Source organism: Muntiacus reevesi, chromosome 20, assembly GCF_963930625.1.
Source record: "Muntiacus reevesi chromosome 20, mMunRee1.1, whole genome shotgun sequence".
NCBI classification, from domain to species: Eukaryota; Metazoa; Chordata; class Mammalia; order Artiodactyla; family Cervidae; genus Muntiacus; species Muntiacus reevesi.
The window spans coordinates 25,466,513-25,485,867 of NC_089268.1; the positions used below are offsets into that span (position 1 = coordinate 25,466,513).

The window sequence follows — 19,355 nt, forward strand, 5'->3', positions numbered from 1 at the left end:
ATGTCTCTGCTTTTTAATATGCTGTCTGGGTTGGTCATAGCTTTTCTTCCAAGGAGCAAGTGTCTTTTAATTTCATGGCTGCAGTCACCATCTGCAGTGATTTTGGAACCCCCCAAGATAAAGTCTGTCACTGTTTCCATTGTTTCCCCATCTATCTGCCATGAAGTGATGAGAATGAACATATTAGAGGTGAATAAAGAAGTGTTTGGCATTTGTACATTTTACCACCATTTTAAGCAGGTATGCCAGTAAGCCATAATATTTTCCAGCATCTAGGCCTCTTGTTATGGTTTTTGGCTTCTTTGTTCCCATATTTGAGCTCCATAAAAAGAAGAGGTGAATGATAAGTTATTTTTTAAATGAAGGTCTATGAATTTTGTTTTATTTTTGTAATTTTTTAGTCATACTTAAGAGTTGTGGTAGAACTAGGGATTTTTTTCATTAGGAGACAACAGATTTATAATGGCCTAAACCTAGAGGCATGATCTCTCTTGGAGCATGACTAAATGCCATGTTTTGCACAATACAATCTGAGAATACCTGTATGAGAATTACCAAGAGAGTCTGTATGGACTGCAGATGCCAGTTTAGCAGAAATGTTAAATTTGGCAGTCACTGCATTCCAACCCACTGGATGAAAACTTTTTTTTTTCCAGAATGACACAATTGTGAACTAGATGACTAGGGGGTGGGAGGCAGGGTAAAAGTCCCTCTTACCCAACCATATCCCAATATTATGCCCACAGGCCTCTATACATAGACATGACTCAAATCTTTAACTCCAGACCTGACATTTCTTCCAGGCTCCAGACATCTCCAGTCACATGCTGGCCTGGCATCTCAACATGTACAAAATTAAACTCATGATCTCTACCCTCCCACCCCCCAAACCTGTTTCCCTTCCCATCTCAATAAATAGCCTCCTCATCCATCCAGAGCTCATGCCTGGGAGTCATCCTTGACACCCACACCATCCTGGACCAAAGTTGACAAATGATGTCTTCCCAACATGTGAAAGCCTCATAATCTACAGCCTGGGAAACCAAAACATAACCTACTAAACTAACCATCCCTGAAATAGATGTTTAATAGGTACATCAGTGTGATTCAGTGCCTGTTATTCTTCCCGAAGATAGATTGACTTTTTCAACCACTTACTTAAAGTATGTGGTAGTTTCACTCAGAAAACAAACTCCAAAAGTGGGAATGGTGGGGGGAGGGAAGAGCCTTCTAAGTCTAACTCATTAGAACATGCTGCCTGTATCGCTGACTCTGGCATTAAGCAGTTTTCCTGAGAATTGTAGAGAAGGATGGCAATCAGTTTCATTATAACCTCTGACCTAAAAATTTAATTCAACTCTCTGGATTTTATTATTTAACAGGAATATTTTTTCCCCAAAGAAATAGTTAGTTTCTCAAGCAGATACTGTTGCCTATCACTTTCACAAGGGGGTTAAAGGCAGGAGAGGAAATGATGATTTATCAAGAGCATTCTGAAATCTATAGAATACAGTAGGTCCCCTACATTCATGCCTTCAAGTTTCAAACTTTCAAAGATTCAAACGTGCATTCTGTCAATGTCAGGCATGAGTGAAACTGCAGCTTGCCTCTGTCTCCTATTGCTAATGATCCTTCAACTCTACCATCTTCCAAGTCCTCTCTCTCCTCCAATCAGTAGCTCTTGCCTGTTCACTAGAGGTCGGCCCCTATATGCCCACTCTTTTACTGTACTACTGTACTTTTCAAGGTACCTTACTGTAAGATTTTAAATGTTTTATTTATTTTTTTGTGGTTGCTTGCTTTTTTTATGTATTACTTGTATGAAATGTATCATGAACCTATTAGAGTACAGTACTATATAGCCGATTGTGTTAGTTGAGTACCTAGGCCAGCTTTGTTGAACTTGCAAATTGGACTTACGAACATGCTCTCAGAAGATAACTCATTTGTTTGCAGGGGACTTATTGTATTAGGAACACACTAATTGAAAGAAGTCAACCATGCCACATATCAATGAACAGTAAGAACATTGTTTTTCACCCACTAGACTTCTCAACAAATCGTTCTCTACCTTCTGAAGCACTGGCCCCCTGGCATGAAGCAAGGAACTGCACTCTCTCATCAGTGAGATTTCCCTGTATGGTAATACTCCTGCTGAGTAGAACCAGCATGACCTTTAAAACATGGTGCTCTCCAGCCACCCAATTCTCTGTGGAGTTGTGAGAATATCTGAAAAGAAAAAAAAAAAAAGAAATCTGAAAATAACACTCCAAGTCTTATAATGAATAGTAAGCCACTAAATTAGCCTAATCCTCCACCTGGGACTCCATTTCTTTAGAAACTCAGACACAGAAGAGTGAAAAATAGGCACACGTATGTGAGAATTAGGAACTATGCTGACTATTGCAGTGGCCATCTACTAAAAGACAAAAGTTCTAGTGTCTTACAAGAGAAACTTATTCAGGAAGTTTAAATCTTTGAAATATTTCATATTTTGTAATTTTCTTGTCAAAATGTCTACTGTGATTTAATGTAAATGATATTATTGAAAGACAAACAAACGTCTTTTGACCAGCTGTGTTGCTCACCAACAGTTAAGACCTCATCTTCCATCTAAATGGAGCCAAGCGGACATGCAGTACCTCAAGGGTGACCTCAGCTGGAGGTTTGTACTGTGCGCAGTCTCCACGGTGACAATCTCTTCCTTAGGCTTGGCACCTTCAGCACCCATCCCGCTGATGACAAGGACTTCATCCCCAGCATGCCAATCGACAGCATCTTCCAGAGCCAACACTGTGTCATGGGCGTTGGCAGCTGCTCGAAGATGGGTGACCACTACTTCTGGGAGTGAACCTAAAACAAGTCCAAGGGAAACTTACCTTTAGACATTTTTAAAACTTAATATGAATGTGATGTTATTCAGCCAAAGACTTTAGTGAAAGAAGAATCTGGGAAATCAAGATTCAGGTTCTATAGGCATTGGTGCTATCACCAAAGGTGATATCACTATATTACCTTTTTGGATATTCGTTTTCCTGTCTGTTGCATGGTGACAATAACTCAAGACTGAGAATGGTATGGGGTGAAAAACACAGGGTTGAAGTCATAATAAATTTATAGCTGAATCACAGTCTTGCCATATTCTAAGTATGTTCCTTTGGATAATATACTTAGAGGAGGGTTTCTGTTTCCTCAGTTACAAAGCAGAAGCAACAAAGCTTTCCCTCCTAGGGGTTTAAGACAATTTGATGAGATAATATCTATGAAACAAGTAGTGTGGACTTTGCCACATAACAACCCCTCAGTATATTTTAGTCTTCTCTCTTCCTCCCCTGCATCACACTGTTTTGAGGATGAAATTTATCACCTCGTTCTTCCAAATTAAAACCGATGACTATTAGATTCTCCAAGATATAAGTTCACCATGAATTTCTAAACTTAAGACTTCAACTCACTGTACAAATAGTGATAGTAGAGTTAAAAATAAAAATTACCATCGGAATGGTCAACCTAAGGCTTGGTGTGTTAAGTGATCCCTTCTTACTCTAACATGGGGTATATCTAGGGACAGGATGGCTAAGCAGAGCAGAAAAAAGTGGAATGTGTGACCCCAAATAACTTGGTTTGTTTTGGGCTCCAGTACAACTATCTGATCCTCCCCAAACTATAAGCTGCTCCTTAAGCAGAAAAGATTCAAGAAGGCAGTCAGACTTGGAGGTTACTCTGGCCTTTTCCAGCAAGGCTCAAGGCAGAGATTTTTTTTCCAGTCTTTATCTGAAGCAGTACCTCAGAAAACACAAGGCTTCCTCCCAACTCCTCCTTTCCTTGGTACAGTACCTCCTCCTTTGCAATAGATCATAATTTACCTTTAGCCCACAGCAACTCCCTGTCCTCCCTTGTTGAACTAAAGTAATAATATTTGAATCTCTAACTACAGAGGTGGCCAACAATAAATCATTTTCAAATTATTTTAAACTTCCCTCTTTATTTATTTGTCTATGATGGGGAGTGGTAGCACTTGTGCCAGTAATGTTGTTCTAGGCTTAGAAAGGTCTCTGGGTTAATGATATAATTTCTGAATTTTACTCGGGCAATAATTTTATCTTAAAAAAAATCCCAGAGTTCAAAATTTCTAATTATAGAGCAGGTGAAAATTAAGACATAAATCATGTCTAAAGAAAATAATTTTAATTTTATTCCTGTTTGTATGTTTTAACCTTTGGGAACAATAAATGAAATAAAGTCTATTTCAGTGTATATGCATATTTATATATGTGCGAATTTCTATGATCTGTTCTTAAAAGTCTACATAGAAACATCTCTACCATGCATCAAAAATGTCTGTCAATGACAAAATATGATGGCAAAATACGATTATACACTGTGATCAATGATTCATAATAATCAATAAGCAAAAAGCACCCTACTACACACCTATCAACAAGTAGCTACATGTGTCAGAACCAAAATTTGACACGACAAAGATATTTTTCAACTAAGCATTCTTCTAAATAACAGTCAAGTCAAAATAAATGGAAAAAAATCACAGAGAATCTTTGAAGTGAATTTTTTAACTATTAACATAAACTTAAGGCCTTTCAAATGTTGACAGAGCCTCTAGAAACCAGTAAAATTATCTCATAACTTATTCACTCTCATTGCAAAAATAGCACACCTCTTATGTGTATAACTAACGGAGAAGGCAATGGCACCCCACTCCAGTGCTCTTGCCTGGAAAATCCCATGGATGGAAGAGCCTGGTGGGCTGCAGTCCATGGGGTCGCTAAGAGTAAGACACAACTGAGCGACTTCACTTTCACTTTTCACTTTCACGCATTGGAGAAGAAAATGGCAACCCACTCCAGTGTTCTTGCCTGTAGAATCCCAGGGATGGGGGAGCCTGGTGGGCTGCAATCTATGGGGTGCATAGAGTCAGACACAACTGAAGTGACTTAGCAGCAGCAGCATGTGTATAACTAAAAGGTCAATCTGGGTGTTTTAGGAGTGCCAGCCTCATATTTGTAGCTATGTAGCAGATATGAATATTTGGATGAATTACCATCATTTCAAAGTTGAAAGTGAAAGTCTCTCAGTCATGTCTGACTCTTTGTGACCCCATGAACTATACAGTCCATGGAATTCTCCAGGCCAGAATACTAGAGTGGGTAGCCTTTCCCTTCTCCAGGGGATCTTCCCAATGCAGGGATCAAACACAGGTCTTCTGCATTGTGGGCGGTTATTTACCAGCTGAGCCACAAGGGAAGCTCAAGAATACCATCACAAGCACGGAAATCAAAACTGTAATTAGAAATCTTCCAGCAAACAAAAGCCCAGGACCAGATGGCTTCACAGCTGAATTCTGCCAAAAATTTAGAGAAGAGCTAACACCTATCTTATTCAAACTCTTCCAGAAAATTGCAGAAGAAGGTAAACTTCCAAACTCATTCTATGAGGCCACCATCACCCTAATTTCAAAACCGGACAAAGATGCCACAAAAAAAGAAAACTACAGGCCAATATCACTGATGAACATAGATGCAAAACTCCTTAACAAAATTCTAGCAAACAGAATCCAACAACATATTAAAAAGATCATACATCATGACCAAGTGGGCTTTATCCCAAGAATGCAAGGAAACTCTTTAATATCCACAAATCAGTCAGTGTAATACACCACATTAACAAATTGAAAGATAAAAATCATATGATTATCTCAATAGATGCAGAAAAAGCCTTTGACAAAATTCAACATTCATTTATGATTAAAAACTCTCCAAAAAGCAGAAACAGAAGGAACATACCTGAACATAATAAAAGCTATATATGACAAACCCACAGCAAACATTATCCTCAATGGTGAAAAATTGAAAGCATTTCCCCTAAAGTCAGGAACAAGACAAGGGTGCCCACTTGGGTGCACCCCACAAGGGTGCCACCACTACTATTCAACATAGTTTTGGAAGTTTTGGCCACAGCAATCAGAGCAGAAAAAGAAATAAAAGGAATCCAGATAGGAAAAGAAGAAGTGAAACTCTCACTGTTTGCACATGACATGATCCTCTACATAGAAAACCCTAAAGACTCTACCAGAAAATTACTAGAGCTAATCAATGAATATAGTAAAGTTGTAGGATATAAAATTAACACACAGAAATCCCTTGAATTCCTATACACTAACAATGAGAAAACAGAAAGAGAAATTAAGGAAACAATACCATTTACCATTGCAACAAAAAGAATAAAATACTTAGGAGTATATCTACCTAAAGAAACAAAAGACCTATACATAGAAAACTATAAAACACTGATGAAAGAAATCAAAGAGGACACAAACAGATGGAGAAATATACCGTGTTCATGGATTGCAAGAATCAGTATTGTGAAAATGAGTATACTACCCAAAGCAATCTATAGATTCAAATGCAATCCCTATCAAGCTACCAATGGTATTCTTCACAGAAGCAGAACAAATAATTTCACAATTTGTATGGAAATACAAAAAACCTCTAATAGCCAAAGCAATCTTGAGAAAGAAGAAGGGACCTGGAAGAATCAACCTGCCTGACTTCAGGCTCTACTACAAAGCTACAGTCATCAAGACAGTATGGTACTGGCACAAAGACAGAAATATAGATCAATGGAACAAAATAGAAAGCCCATAGATAAATCCATGAACCTATGGACACCTTATCTTTGACAAAGGAGGCAAGAATATACAATGGAAAAAAGACAACCTCTTTAACAAATGGTGCTGGGAAAACTGGTCAACCACTTGTAAAAGAATGAAACTAGAACACTCGCTTGACACTCAAAATGGATTAAAGATCTAAATGTAAGACCAGAAACTATAAAACTCCTAGAGGAGAAAATAAGCAAAACACTCTCCAACATAAATCATAGCAAGATCCTCTATGATCCACCTCCCAGAATATTGGAAATAAAAGCAAAACTAAACAAATGGGACCTAATGAAACTTAAAAGCTTTTGCACAACAAAGGAAACTATAGCAAGGTGAAAAGACAGGCTTCAGAATGGGAGAAAATAATAGCAAATGAAGCAACAGACAAAGGATTAATCTCAGAAATATACAAGCAACTCCTGCAGCTCAATTCCAGAAAAATAAATGACCCAATCAAAAAATTGGCCAAAGATCTAAACAGACATTTCTCCAAAGAAGACATACAGATGGTTAACAAACACATGAAAAGATGCTCAACATCACTCATTATCAGAGAAATGCAAATCAAAACCACAATGAGGTACCATTACACACCAGTCAGGATGGCTGCTATCCAAAAGTCTACAAACAATAAAAGCTGGAGAGGGTGTGGAGAAAAGGGAACCCTCTTACACTGTTGGTGGGAATGCAAAGTAGTACAGCTGCTATGGAGAACAGTGTGGAGATTCCTTAAAAACTGGAAATAGAACTGCCATGTGACCCAGCAATCCCACTCCTAGGCATACACACCGAGGAAACCAGATCTGAAAGAGACACGTGTACCCCAATGATCATCGCAGCACTGTTTATAATAGCCAGGACATGAAAGCAACCTAGATGCCCATCAGCAGACGAATGGATAAGGAATCTGTAGTGCATATACACCATGGAATATTACTCAGCAATTAAAAAGAATTCATTTGAATCAGTTCTAATGAGACGGATGAAACTGGAGCCCATTATACAGAGTGAAGTAAGCCAGAAAGATAAAGACCAATACAGTATACTAACACATATATATGGAACTTAAAAAGATGGTAACAATAACCTTATATGCAAGACAGAAAAAGAGACACAGATGTACAGAACAGAATTTTGGACTCTGTGGGAGAAGGCGAGGGTGGGATGTTCAGAGAGAACAGCATTGAAACAAGTATACTATCAAGGGTGAAACAGATCACCAGCTCAGGTTGGATGCATGAGACAAGTGCTCAGGGCTGGTGCACTGGGGAGACCCAGAGGGATGGGATGGAGAGGGAAGTGGGAGGGGGGATTGGGATGGGGAATACATGTAAATCCATGGCTGATTCATGTCACTGTATGGCAAAAACCACTACAATATTAAAGTGATTAGGCTCCAACTAATAAAAATAAATGAAAAACAAAATTTTTTAAAATAAATAAATAAAAGACACTCATTCATTGGAAAGAAAGCCATGACAAGCCTAGATGACACATAAAAAAGCAGAGCCATTACTTTGCAACAAAGGCCTGTATAATCAAAGCTATGCTTTTCCCAGTGGTCATGTACGGATGTGCAAGCTGGACCATAAAGAAGGCTGAGCGCTGAAGAATTGATGCTTTAAAACTGTGGTGCTGGAGAAAACTCTTGAGAAACACCTGGACAGCAAGAAGATCAAACCAGTAAACCCTAAGGGAAATCAACCCTAAATATTCAATAGAAGGACTGATGCTGAAGCTGAAAATGAAACCCCAATACTTTGACCGCCTGATGCAAAGACCCAACTCACTGGAAAAGACCCTGATGCTGGGAAAGATTGAAGACAAAAGGAGAAGAGGGTGACTAGATAGGAGATGGGATGAGGTGAGATGGCTAGATAGCATCACTGACTCAATGGACATGAGTTTGAACAAGTTCCAGGAGGTGGCATCACTGACTCAATGGACATGAATTTAAGCAAACTCCAGGAGATAGTGAAGGACTGAAGAGCCTGGTGTGCTGCAGTCCATGGGGTCGCAAAGAGTCAGACACAACTGAGTGACTGAACAACAACAACAATGATCTGCCTACAGTACTCAGCAACAAATTCCCAAATTCCCTTCTGGACCTTCAAGAGTCTCCATAACCAAACTCCACTTTATCATCTCTGACTCCTTAATAAGCTTCCCATTCCAAGAAGTCCAGTCTCTTCATTTAATGAGATCGTCCCTGACTCTACCCCTTTGCCTATTCTGTCCCTTCCACCAGATACCCAGTCTTCTTCACCCCACTTGTTCTCCTAAGAGTAGCTCAAGCCTCACCTCTTCCATTGGATTTCAGGAGGCATTTCAGCCCATGCTGATGTCCACTGACTTCTATAGACCCACAGTAATAAAGGGGTTCTTATTGAGTAAAAGGCCTGTGTACATCTGGAACTAGGCATGCCCAAGCATGTCTGGCTGGTTTGTGGGCCATTTGATTGAGTTCTTTTGCATGAAAGGAAGAGAAGGGCAAGGATGACAAAGGTGCTCTGGGGTATGCCTCAGACATGGGTTTTCTCTCATGGACCCATGACTGAACCTGAAGAAAGACCCTGAGGGAACTCTCTAGCTGGACTTTGTACCTGATGCTCCTCTGCTAGGGCTTCTTCATCAATTCACTCTGCCTCATTCTTCAGAATGATGTTCAACCTGGTCCTTCAGAGAAGTCTCTGAGACCTCCAAACTAGATCATACTCAGCATCTATCATATCATTGTCTCCCTCTTCTTTCTAGCCCTTAGCACATGTGGCTTGACCTCTATTATTGCTATTCTCCATCTCCCCTATTAAACATGGCAGCAGAAGTTATACTATATCTGCACAGTGTCATAGTAGCACATGTCATGCCTATCACAGTCTCTTGTGTATAAGTGTTCAACAAGTAAGTACTGAAGGAGGAAAAAATCATGACCGAAACATGGAGAAGCAAGCACCCCAAAGTTTCGGCAATCAGATGGTCAAGAGGGACCCCAAATGACAAAGCTAGTAGCCTTTGGTTCCATCATGGAACACAGCACATTTTCACACCTGGGGGTTGGACCACTTGAGCAGCAGTGAAAGGCTGCACCCTTGGCACCCTCTGCTCAGTATTTCCATGGCAGGTACTCAATGCGTTGGCAGCAGGGAAGCCCCAGGACCTTCCTGAAGGGAGGACAATAATCAAGAAAACCAAAACAGAAGGAAAATGGACTAGTTGATGATATTCGTCGTGAGAACACCTGTAACAAGCAGGCAGGGACGAAGGGCTGGAGGTTCTGTGAGAGTCAAGGCAGGCAGAAATATTCTTTTTTATTACTACTCAAATATCTACAGGCTGAAAGGGTTCAGGGAGCCTGGAGAAACTTGAGAGATGCAACCTACAGTCAGCACTACATATTTCACATCAAGTTATTCTGTAATTGTTATGGTACATATGTCTCTCTCCCCACCTTGAATGTAAGGCCACTCCATCATGTCTCTTTTACGAATGTCACAACTTCTAGCACAGTTTGATTAGCACTCAACTTATAGGAATTTAAACTATTTTGATTATTGCCATTCAGACAACCACCTACAAACTTCCATCAGAAGTGTACCTCGATAAATATATAATATCCAGTATGTAAAAGCTGAAAAATAACATGAACATTATTGAGATCTTAAAATAAATCCAACCTGTGCTAATCAGTGTTACTCTAAAGTAAGAACTGTTGCTTTTCTGGGTTTTGTTTGTCCTTTTAACAGACTGTACTGATTAGGAAGTTAAAATAATACTTTGAGGACAAAATCACGCAGTAGGAGATGTCAGCACTAAGTTCTGAAACTGTCTCCTCTGAATGCAGAACCAAACTGGACACATAATGGAATTCTAGCCTCTGGAAGTAATTGTATATTAACTGTACCCAATTAGCTTTGATATGCAAAATATTACATCCTTTATCTTATAAATATTATTTAAAAGTTGTATAAGGCAGACTGACTGACTTCTCTAATGAAGGCAGCATTGTACACATTTCAAATATGAGTCATTTCACCTTACATAAATCTTTGTGATAGAGTTTTTTACTATTTTAATTTTTATTGGAGTATTGTTGATTTAAAATGTTAGTTTCTGCTGTATAGCAAAATGAATTAGTAGTACATGGCTTCCCAGGTGGCACCAGTGGTAAAGAACCCGCCTGCCAATGCAGGAAACACAGGAGATGCAGCTTTAATCCCTGGATCAAGAAGATCCCCTGGAGGAGGGCATGGCAACCCACTCCAGTATTCTTGCCTGGAGAATCCTATGGACAGCGGAGCCTAGCAGGTTATAGTCCATAGGGTCACAAAGAGTCAGACATGACTGAGGCAATTTTGCACACATACACGCATACAAATATGCACTCCTTTTTAGATTCTTTTCCCATATAGGTCATTACAGAATTTTGAGAAGAGTTCCTTCTTCAGAAACCCAGGTCAGATGACCTTCTTCCTTTCTGTACCACAAATCAAAAAATATATAAAAATACAGTTTAAAAAGCTCAATAATTTTATGCATGTGCTTACAGAAAAAAAGATTATTCTCTTGACTCATAAGTTAGTACAATGTTTAACCTATTTGGGCTTTCAACATTGACCTGTTAACCAACAGGTTATTCATTTATTCCCACTAGTGACTTCTACTCAAAATTGTATTTCCTACAAATAATTGTTCAAGCACTTCAGCATGTTCATCCATAATTACACTGGCCCAGAGAACAGTCCTGCCAAACGGGCATGGAAAGAAAGAAAATCATCGTTGTGGGTTAACACACTTTAAAATCACTAATTATCTTCTGTTTGTTTTGTAGGACTTCAATCTTTCAATTTATTCCAAGTGAATAACTGCCAAGACCTTTCCAAATCAGTAAGGGAGTGGGTGAGGAGGGAGAGAGAGAGAGAAAAAGAAAGGGAGGGAAAAGGGGAGGGAGGGAGGAAAGAATCATTTCACGAAAATCATGTTCACAACATAATAGAAACATAAAAAAATTCACAAAAGGGCTAGAAATGTTTTTCACAAATATGTGCAAATTATTTTCCCTATTTCTGTGTGCAGCTTCACCATTATCCACAGCAAAACAATGAACGCTATTTTTCCTTTGGTGTAGATGAACATCTGTGAAGCACTGGGAAGAAAGACATAAAGGGAACAGAGAGAGTCACTGTCTTCCAGTGTCCATAAACAGTACAGGAAATAGACAAAACATCATAAATGTACTCTGTTAAGTGCTAAGACAGAAGGACACTCAGGGTCCACCAGTGAAGAGATATGGAGCACCTCACTCACACAGAGGCGGGGCTTGTTTCCGGGAATGCTTCCCAGAAGACCGTGATAATAGAGCTGGGTCTTGCTGGATAAGCCACAGTTGAGCAGAGAACAAAATGGGCAGGGCCCTCCAGGCAAAGGCGGCAGTGTGTACAGTGGCGAGGGCTAACATGACTCATTCAAATAGCTGCCATAGAGGAGGCAAGGCCCGAATGCAGGTGCAAGGCAGGGAAGGGGACCTGAGGAGGGGCAGTGGGGGTGCACCTGGAAAGGTGAGCAGGACCCTCCCGAGAAGGGTCATTAAATCAGCACTTTTTAAAATGGGAGTAAAGTTGATTTACAATATCGTGTTAGTTTCAGGTCTACAGCACAGGGACCCAGTTATACATATATACATATTTGTATTCAGATTATTTTCTTTTAAAGGTTATTACAAAATATTGAGTGGAGTTCCCTGTGCTATACAGGGATTGATTACCTATTTTACATATAGTAATGTGTATATGTTAATCTCAACCAATTTTGAACAAATGCATTCCAAATCGCAAACAACCAACTTAGAAGAGAATTCTTTGAAATCAAACTATGTGTGAACTAGAGGAGATCCCTTTTATTTAGAAGACTGTGACATTAGCATTAAAACAAGACTATCTGGCAAACCAAAGAGATGGAATGAGGCATTTTGCACGTACATTTCTCCCTGCCCTTGAGAAACATTTGCTGTGATTTCTCCTTTGGATGAAGGCACACCCTGACAGGGGAATCCTGTGCAAGCTTGACTCTGTGTGTGCACGCAAGCCTTCTGCAGCCCTGTTGTAATCTCCAGTGGTACTGGCTAAGCCATCCTGTATAGATGCAGATCAACGGGCTCCATCCACAGCTGATCAGCAAACACTTCCACACTGCAATGAACGAGACCTGGGACTACATCTGCCCCCAGGGCTAAGAATTCTGCCACTCTTTTGGCAGAAAGGTTTAGATCAAGGCTAACCAAGTTTATCTGGATGGTGCAACGAGCCCTACTCTGATTAAAGGCCTTTTCTAGAGGTACGAGAAAAAGGCTAACTTCTGTTTTTAACCAATCTGAGCTATACTGTTGGTGCTACAATTTAAAAGTAACTGAGAAGAATCAAAGGATAAAGTTCAAAATACCAAGGAAATCATATAACATAAGATAAGTGGAAATACCTAGAGCACTGTTCCCAGCTCCTGTGAGGATTTCAGGTCCATTCAACAAAAGAGCCTCCTAGGCCCTACAGAATGGTGTGGAAAGTCCTTTAGTTAGAGGGGCAAGCTCCACTGGTCAGAGCTAAAGGCTTCTGCATTTATTTTAATACCCACTTCTATTCATGGTCAAATATATTATATATAAAAACCCAGATATATTTCTAGACAATTGTTTTGATAATCATTGCTATGGATTATGCTATGGAATGGAGTAACAGTGAAGAGTTAATTTTTGTTTGTTTGTTTTTGTTTGTTTTTTTTTTATTAGTTGGAGGCTAATTACTTCACAACATTTCAGTGGGTTTTGTCAAGAGTTAATTTTTAATGACATCATTTCTTTTAGAAAAGCAATAAATGTATAATGTTTAACATAAAAATACAGAGAAGCAAAAGACGACAATAAAGGCATTCATCACTGATTATTACAACAGATTAATATATATCTTTTATATCCTTTCCCTATATTTTTATGTTGACATTTCATATATGTATAAGCAAAAATTCTATAATTCTGTACATCTCATTTTGCTAAATTTTATCACTTAATAGAGTAGGAGCATCTTTCATCTGTATTATATACCATGTAATATCATGATAATATATCACTTTTTAAATGTATATTTTAAATACTAATCCATTTTTTTCATATTCAGTTTTTTCTCAATATTTCTCTTTTATAAACAGTGCAGATGTGATCATTCTTGAGCATAATTTTTATGCATAATCATGATCACTTCACTACTTTAAATTCCTAAAGGTGACACTGCCATATCAAGGCAAATGCCTAGTTTTAAGTTGTTTGATTTTATTACCAAACTGTCTCACAGAAAGACTGCACATGTTCTACACACACTAGCAGTATATATGAATGCCCATCCCTCAGACATTCTACTATTTCCTTTTAATATCGACCAAGCTGATTGTGAAGGGAAAAAAATCACTTTTACTTTATTTTGCTTTTCTGTGATTCCTAATGAGGTGAAGGTAGGAGAAAACTCAAAAAAATAAAGAATAATCTCTCTCCCCTGTGAACACAGCACTGTGAACACATCCAAGCACTCCCCACATGAATTCATGTTGGTCATTTGCATTAACTGCACTGATATGTCTATTCACACCCAACACCAGAACTTAACTTTGTCGTTAAAAGCTCTTTATTTATAAAAGACAGTTATTTGTATCTGTATCAAATAAGAAATTAGTGTATAAGAAAGGAATGTATTAGTTTCCTAATGATTTAACAAATTAACCACAAAATTAATGTCTTAAAAAAACAATGCAAATGTTTTGTTTCATGATTCTAGATGTAAGAATTCTGAAACTGGATTCACTGAGTTAGGGGGAATATATGTGAATCCATGGCTGATTCATGTCAATGTATGGCAAAAACCACTACAATATTGTAAAGTAATTAGCCTCCAACTAATAAAAATAAATGGGAAAAAAAGAAATCCATATCAGCAAAAAAAAAAAAAGAAAAATTCAAGTAGAACTGTTTCCTTGTGGAGGCTCTGAGAGGAAAATCTGTTTCCTTGTCTTTTTTGGCTTCTATTGGTCACCTATATCCCTTGGTTTGTGGCCCCTCCATCTTCAAACACTCACTCCTCTCTCTGCTTCCACCATTGCATCTCCTTCTCCTCTGACTCCTCCTGTTTCCCTTTGATAAGGACCAGTGTGATTAACTTGGGCCCACTTGAATTATCCAGGATAATCTCCCCATTTTAAAATCTTTTACTTAATCACACCTGCAAAGTTTCTGTTGCCAAACCTTCATGAGTTCCAGGAATCGGAGTATGAACATATTTGGGGACCTTTTTTCAGAATAGCATAATTGCATTGTTGAATCGATAGTGTTGAGGAAATAGACTAGCCATTTGGAAAGAAATTAGATAATGAACTTATCCACTATATCAAAATAAATTCTAGATGAACTAAAGAAGGGATTGGCAAACATTTTTCTATTCAGAGTCAAACAATGAACAGATTTTGGTCTGCAGGCCAGGTTGTCTCTGTCGCAACTACTCAGTTCTGCCACGGAATCAAGAAGCAGCCATAAACACACCTAAACACATGGGCACGGCTGAGCTTCAGTAAAATTTTGTTTGCAAAAATAGGTAATGGGCCAGATCTAGCCCACAGGCCATTGTCTTTTGACTCTAGATTAAAGATGCTAATGTGAAAAAAATAAAAATGTACCAGGAAACAGATAAACTTTTATATAGTCTTTGGATAGGTGAGAATTTTCTAACCAGGAAATCAAAGGCAGAAACCACAAAAGATATCTGTAATTTTGCCATTATAGAAATCAGAAAATTCCATAAAAATACTAAAGGCAAATAACAAACTGGGGAAGAAGCAGTTTCTTTGTCCCCCTATCAAAAATATTACAAAGGGAGTCAAAAGTAACAAAGCCCTACTTAGATAACCAGAGAAAATTAAAACTGAAGAAGAACATTCCAGAAACTTGGAAGGAGTATCTTGTGTTTGTCTTTCTGCCACAGGTGAACACCAGCTATGTGTATGTAAAATAGCAGAAGGCCCAGGTGCATCATAAGCCCTTGAAGAGGATGGAGTGAATATTAGTTACCTCCTCTTCCAGGCCCCAGTTTTATCATCTCTGAGATGAAAGTAACAATCCCAGTGGTTCCTACTTCACAGAGTTGTTGTGAGAGTTAAATGAGAGGGAAGAATGGAAAGTAGCTTTGAAAATTTTTAATATAAAGTGCCAGAATCTCAGTAAAAATCCAATTTTTAACAAATACTGAATATAATGCCCAATTTAATGATACTCTTTCTTCAGGACCAGGCTGAAAGCAATACTATTAATAATACTGCTTTGATGATACATGTGGAAGAATTCTCTTTGAAGGAAAAATCACATGCTCCTGCCTATGGAGCATTCCATTTACTTAACAAAGCTGGATTTCTCTTGCTACTCAAAAACATAAAAAATGTAAAATCCAGAATACATTAACCATTTAATAAGCTAAAGGAAAGTTGTGCTTCAGTGACATCCAACTCTTTGGGACCCCACAGACTGTAGCCCACCAGGTCACTCTGTCCATGGGATATTTCCAGCAAGAATACTGGAGTGGGTTTGCCATTTCCTCCTCCAAGGAATCTTCCCAACCAAGGGATTGAACCCATGTCTCCTGTGTCTCCTGCATTGCAGGTGGATTCTTTACCACTGAGCCAACAGGGAATCCTGAAAGAAGGCTGCTGCTGCTGCTTAGTCACTTTAGTCATGTTTGACTCTGTGCAACACTATGGACTGCAGCCTGCCAGGCTCCTCTGTCCATGGGATTCTCCAGGCAAGAGTACTAGAGTGGTTGTCATGACCTCCTCCAGAGGATCTTCCCAACTCAGGGATAGAACCTGGGTCTCCTGCATTGCAGGCAGATTCTTTACCACTGAACCACCAGGGAAGCTCCTGAAAGAAAGTCCAGATCAGTTCAGTCACACAGTCATGTCCGACTCTTTGCGACCCCATAGACTGTAGCACACCAGGCTTCCCTGTCCATCACCCAACTCCTGGAGCTTGCTCAAACTCGTCCATCGAGTCAGAGAAGCCATCCAAACATCTCAACCTCTATCATCCCCTGCTCCTCCCGCCTTCCATCTTTCCCAGCATCAGGGTCTTTTCCAATGAGTCAGTTCTTCACATCAGGTGGCCAAAATTTTGGAGTTTCAGCTTCAGCATCAGTACTTCCAATGAATATTCAGGACTGATTTTCTTTAGGATGGACTGGTTGGATCTCTTTGCAGTCCAAGGGACTCTCAAGAGTCTTCTCCAACACCACAGTTCAAAATCATCAATTCTTTGGCACTCAGCTTTCTTTATAGTCCAACTCTCACATCCATACTTGACTACTGGAAAAACCATAGCTTTGACTAGATGGACCTTTGAGGGCAAAGTAATGTCTCTGCTTTTTAACATGCTTCCTAGGTTTGTCATAGCTTTTCTTCCAAGAAGCAACTGTCTGTTAATTTCATGACTGCAGTCACCATCTGCAGTGATTTTGGAGCCCAAGAAAATGAACTCTGTCACTGTTTCCATTGTTTTCCAATCTACTTGCCATGAAGTGATGGGACCAGATGACAGAGACAGGGACGACAGAGGACGAGATGGTTCGATGGCATCACTGACTCAATGGACATGAGTTTGAGTAGACTCCAGGAGTTGGTGATGGACAGGGAGGCCTGGCGTGCTGCAGTACATGGGATTGCAAAGAGTTGGACATGACTGAGAGACTGAACTGAACTGAACTGATGGGACCGGATGCAGTGATCTTAGTTTTTGAATGTTAAGTTTTAAGCCAGTTTTTTCACTCTTCTCTTTCACTTTCATCGAGAGGCTCTTTAGTTCTGCTTCACTTTTTGCCATAAGAGTGGTGTCATCTGCCTACCTGGGTTATTGATATTTCTCCCAGCAATCCTGATTCCAGCTTGTGATTCGTTCAGCCCAGCATTTCACATGATGCACTCTGCATATAAGTTAAAATGTACTCCTTTTCCAATCTGGAACCAGTCTGTTATTCCATGTCTATTTCTAACTGTTGCTTCTTGACCTGCATGCAGATTTCTCAGGAGACAGGTAAGGTGGTCTGGTGTTCCTATCTCTTTACGAATTTCCCAGTTTGTTGTGATCCACACAGTCAAAGGCTTTGGTGTAGTCAATAAAGCAGAAGTAGAAGTTTTTCTGGGACTCTCCTGCTTTTTTGACAATCCAACGGATATTGGCAATTTGATCTCTGGTTCCTCTGCCTTTTCTAAAACCAGCTTGAACATCTGGAAGTTCTCAGTTCATATACTGTCAAAGCCTCACTTAGAGAATTTTGAGCATTACTTTGCTAGCATGTGAGATGAGTACAATTGTGCAGTAGTTTGAACATTCTTTGGCATTGCCTTTCTTAGGTATTGGAATGAAAACTGACCTTTTCCAGTCCTGTGGCCACTGCTGAGTTTTCCAAATTGCTGATGTATTGAGTGCAACACTTTCACAGCATCATCTTTTAGGATTTGAAAAAGCTCAGCTGGAATTCTATCACCTCCACTAGCTTTGTATATAGTAATGAAGGCCCACTTGACTTTGGACTCCAGGATATCTGGCTCTAGGTGAGTAATCACACCACCATGGTTATCTGGGTCATTAAGATCTTTTTTAGTCTTAAAAAATCATTAAGAAAGAAAGTTACTAAGACTGAAAAGCAGTTTGGGAGGAGAATGAGAGAGGGTTGAAAAACACAGAAGAAATATAGGCAGGAACCTACATTAGAGAGGGTGCTATAAACATGTCAGAAATTTTGAACTTTATCTTAGGGACAATGAAAAGCCACTGAAGAGTTTTGAGCAGTGGTGTAATGTGAACAGATCTACATTTTTAAAAGATCACTCTGGCTCCAGGGTAAACAATGAATTGGAGAGGGGTGAAAATAGCAACTAAAAGATAAACTAGATATCTTAAACAACAGTCTAGACCCAAGTTGATGGCATCATAAACTAAGGTGATAGTCATGGAAGTGGCGAGAAGCAAATGGACTTGTGAGTCATTCAAGAATTAAATTCAGAACCTGGTGATGGACCTAATATGGAGAAGGTGGGATAAGAAGGGTATCAAGAATGTTTCCAGTTGACGGATTACTGGAAAGCAACAAACACCATCCCATCTCTCTCAGAATAACAAGACAGCTTCTTCAAATCAAAACAGTATGCACATGATAATACTAATAACAACAATATTTAATAATTACTGAATAGATATGCAGGTATCACTCAATGCCTCTCCTGTGCTAAGTACTGTACATGTTTTGTTTCATTTAAATCACCTAATAGCATCATGAGAAATGTTTTAGAATCATCTTCAACTTGTGTTTGGAAACTGAAACACTGAAGAGTTGACTTTTTTCAAAGGTCAGTTGTCCATCCTCTTCAGAGCTTAGTCAAGAATAAGTCACACCATCGTTCACGAGAGGTTCTCTTGCTTGGGCCAAATCCTAATACTGGGTATTGATAACTTAGATGGCCATTACCCAGTATGTACATATTTATACAAAAGAGTGGCCAGTCTAGATCAAGATCCATGCAGTCCTGGATCCCCTAAGTACAAACTATCTTAGACTCAACCTCATTCTTTCAATAACACTAGCTAGATAAAATGAAACACCGT

At 39.2% G+C, this 19,355-nt stretch overlaps 1 protein-coding gene across 11 annotated transcripts in view; it reads right to left on the reverse strand.

Moving 5' to 3' along the window:
- The window catches only part of PKHD1 (PKHD1 ciliary IPT domain containing fibrocystin/polyductin), a 432,300-nt gene that overhangs the window by 255,783 nt on the left and 157,162 nt on the right, over positions 1-19,355 (reverse strand). For all 11 annotated transcript variants that reach the window (XR_010660007.1, XM_065912087.1, XM_065912089.1 and 8 more), the window contains exons 38-39: positions 2,643-2,853; positions 2,072-2,229 (exon numbers count right to left, since the gene is read on the reverse strand). Coding sequence is in view for 10 of the 11 variants with exons in the window: in XM_065912087.1 (XP_065768159.1) it covers positions 2,072-2,229; positions 2,643-2,853 (369 nt within the window). In the remaining variant the exon portion in view is untranslated. The remainder of the gene's footprint in view (positions 1-2,071; positions 2,230-2,642; positions 2,854-19,355) is intronic.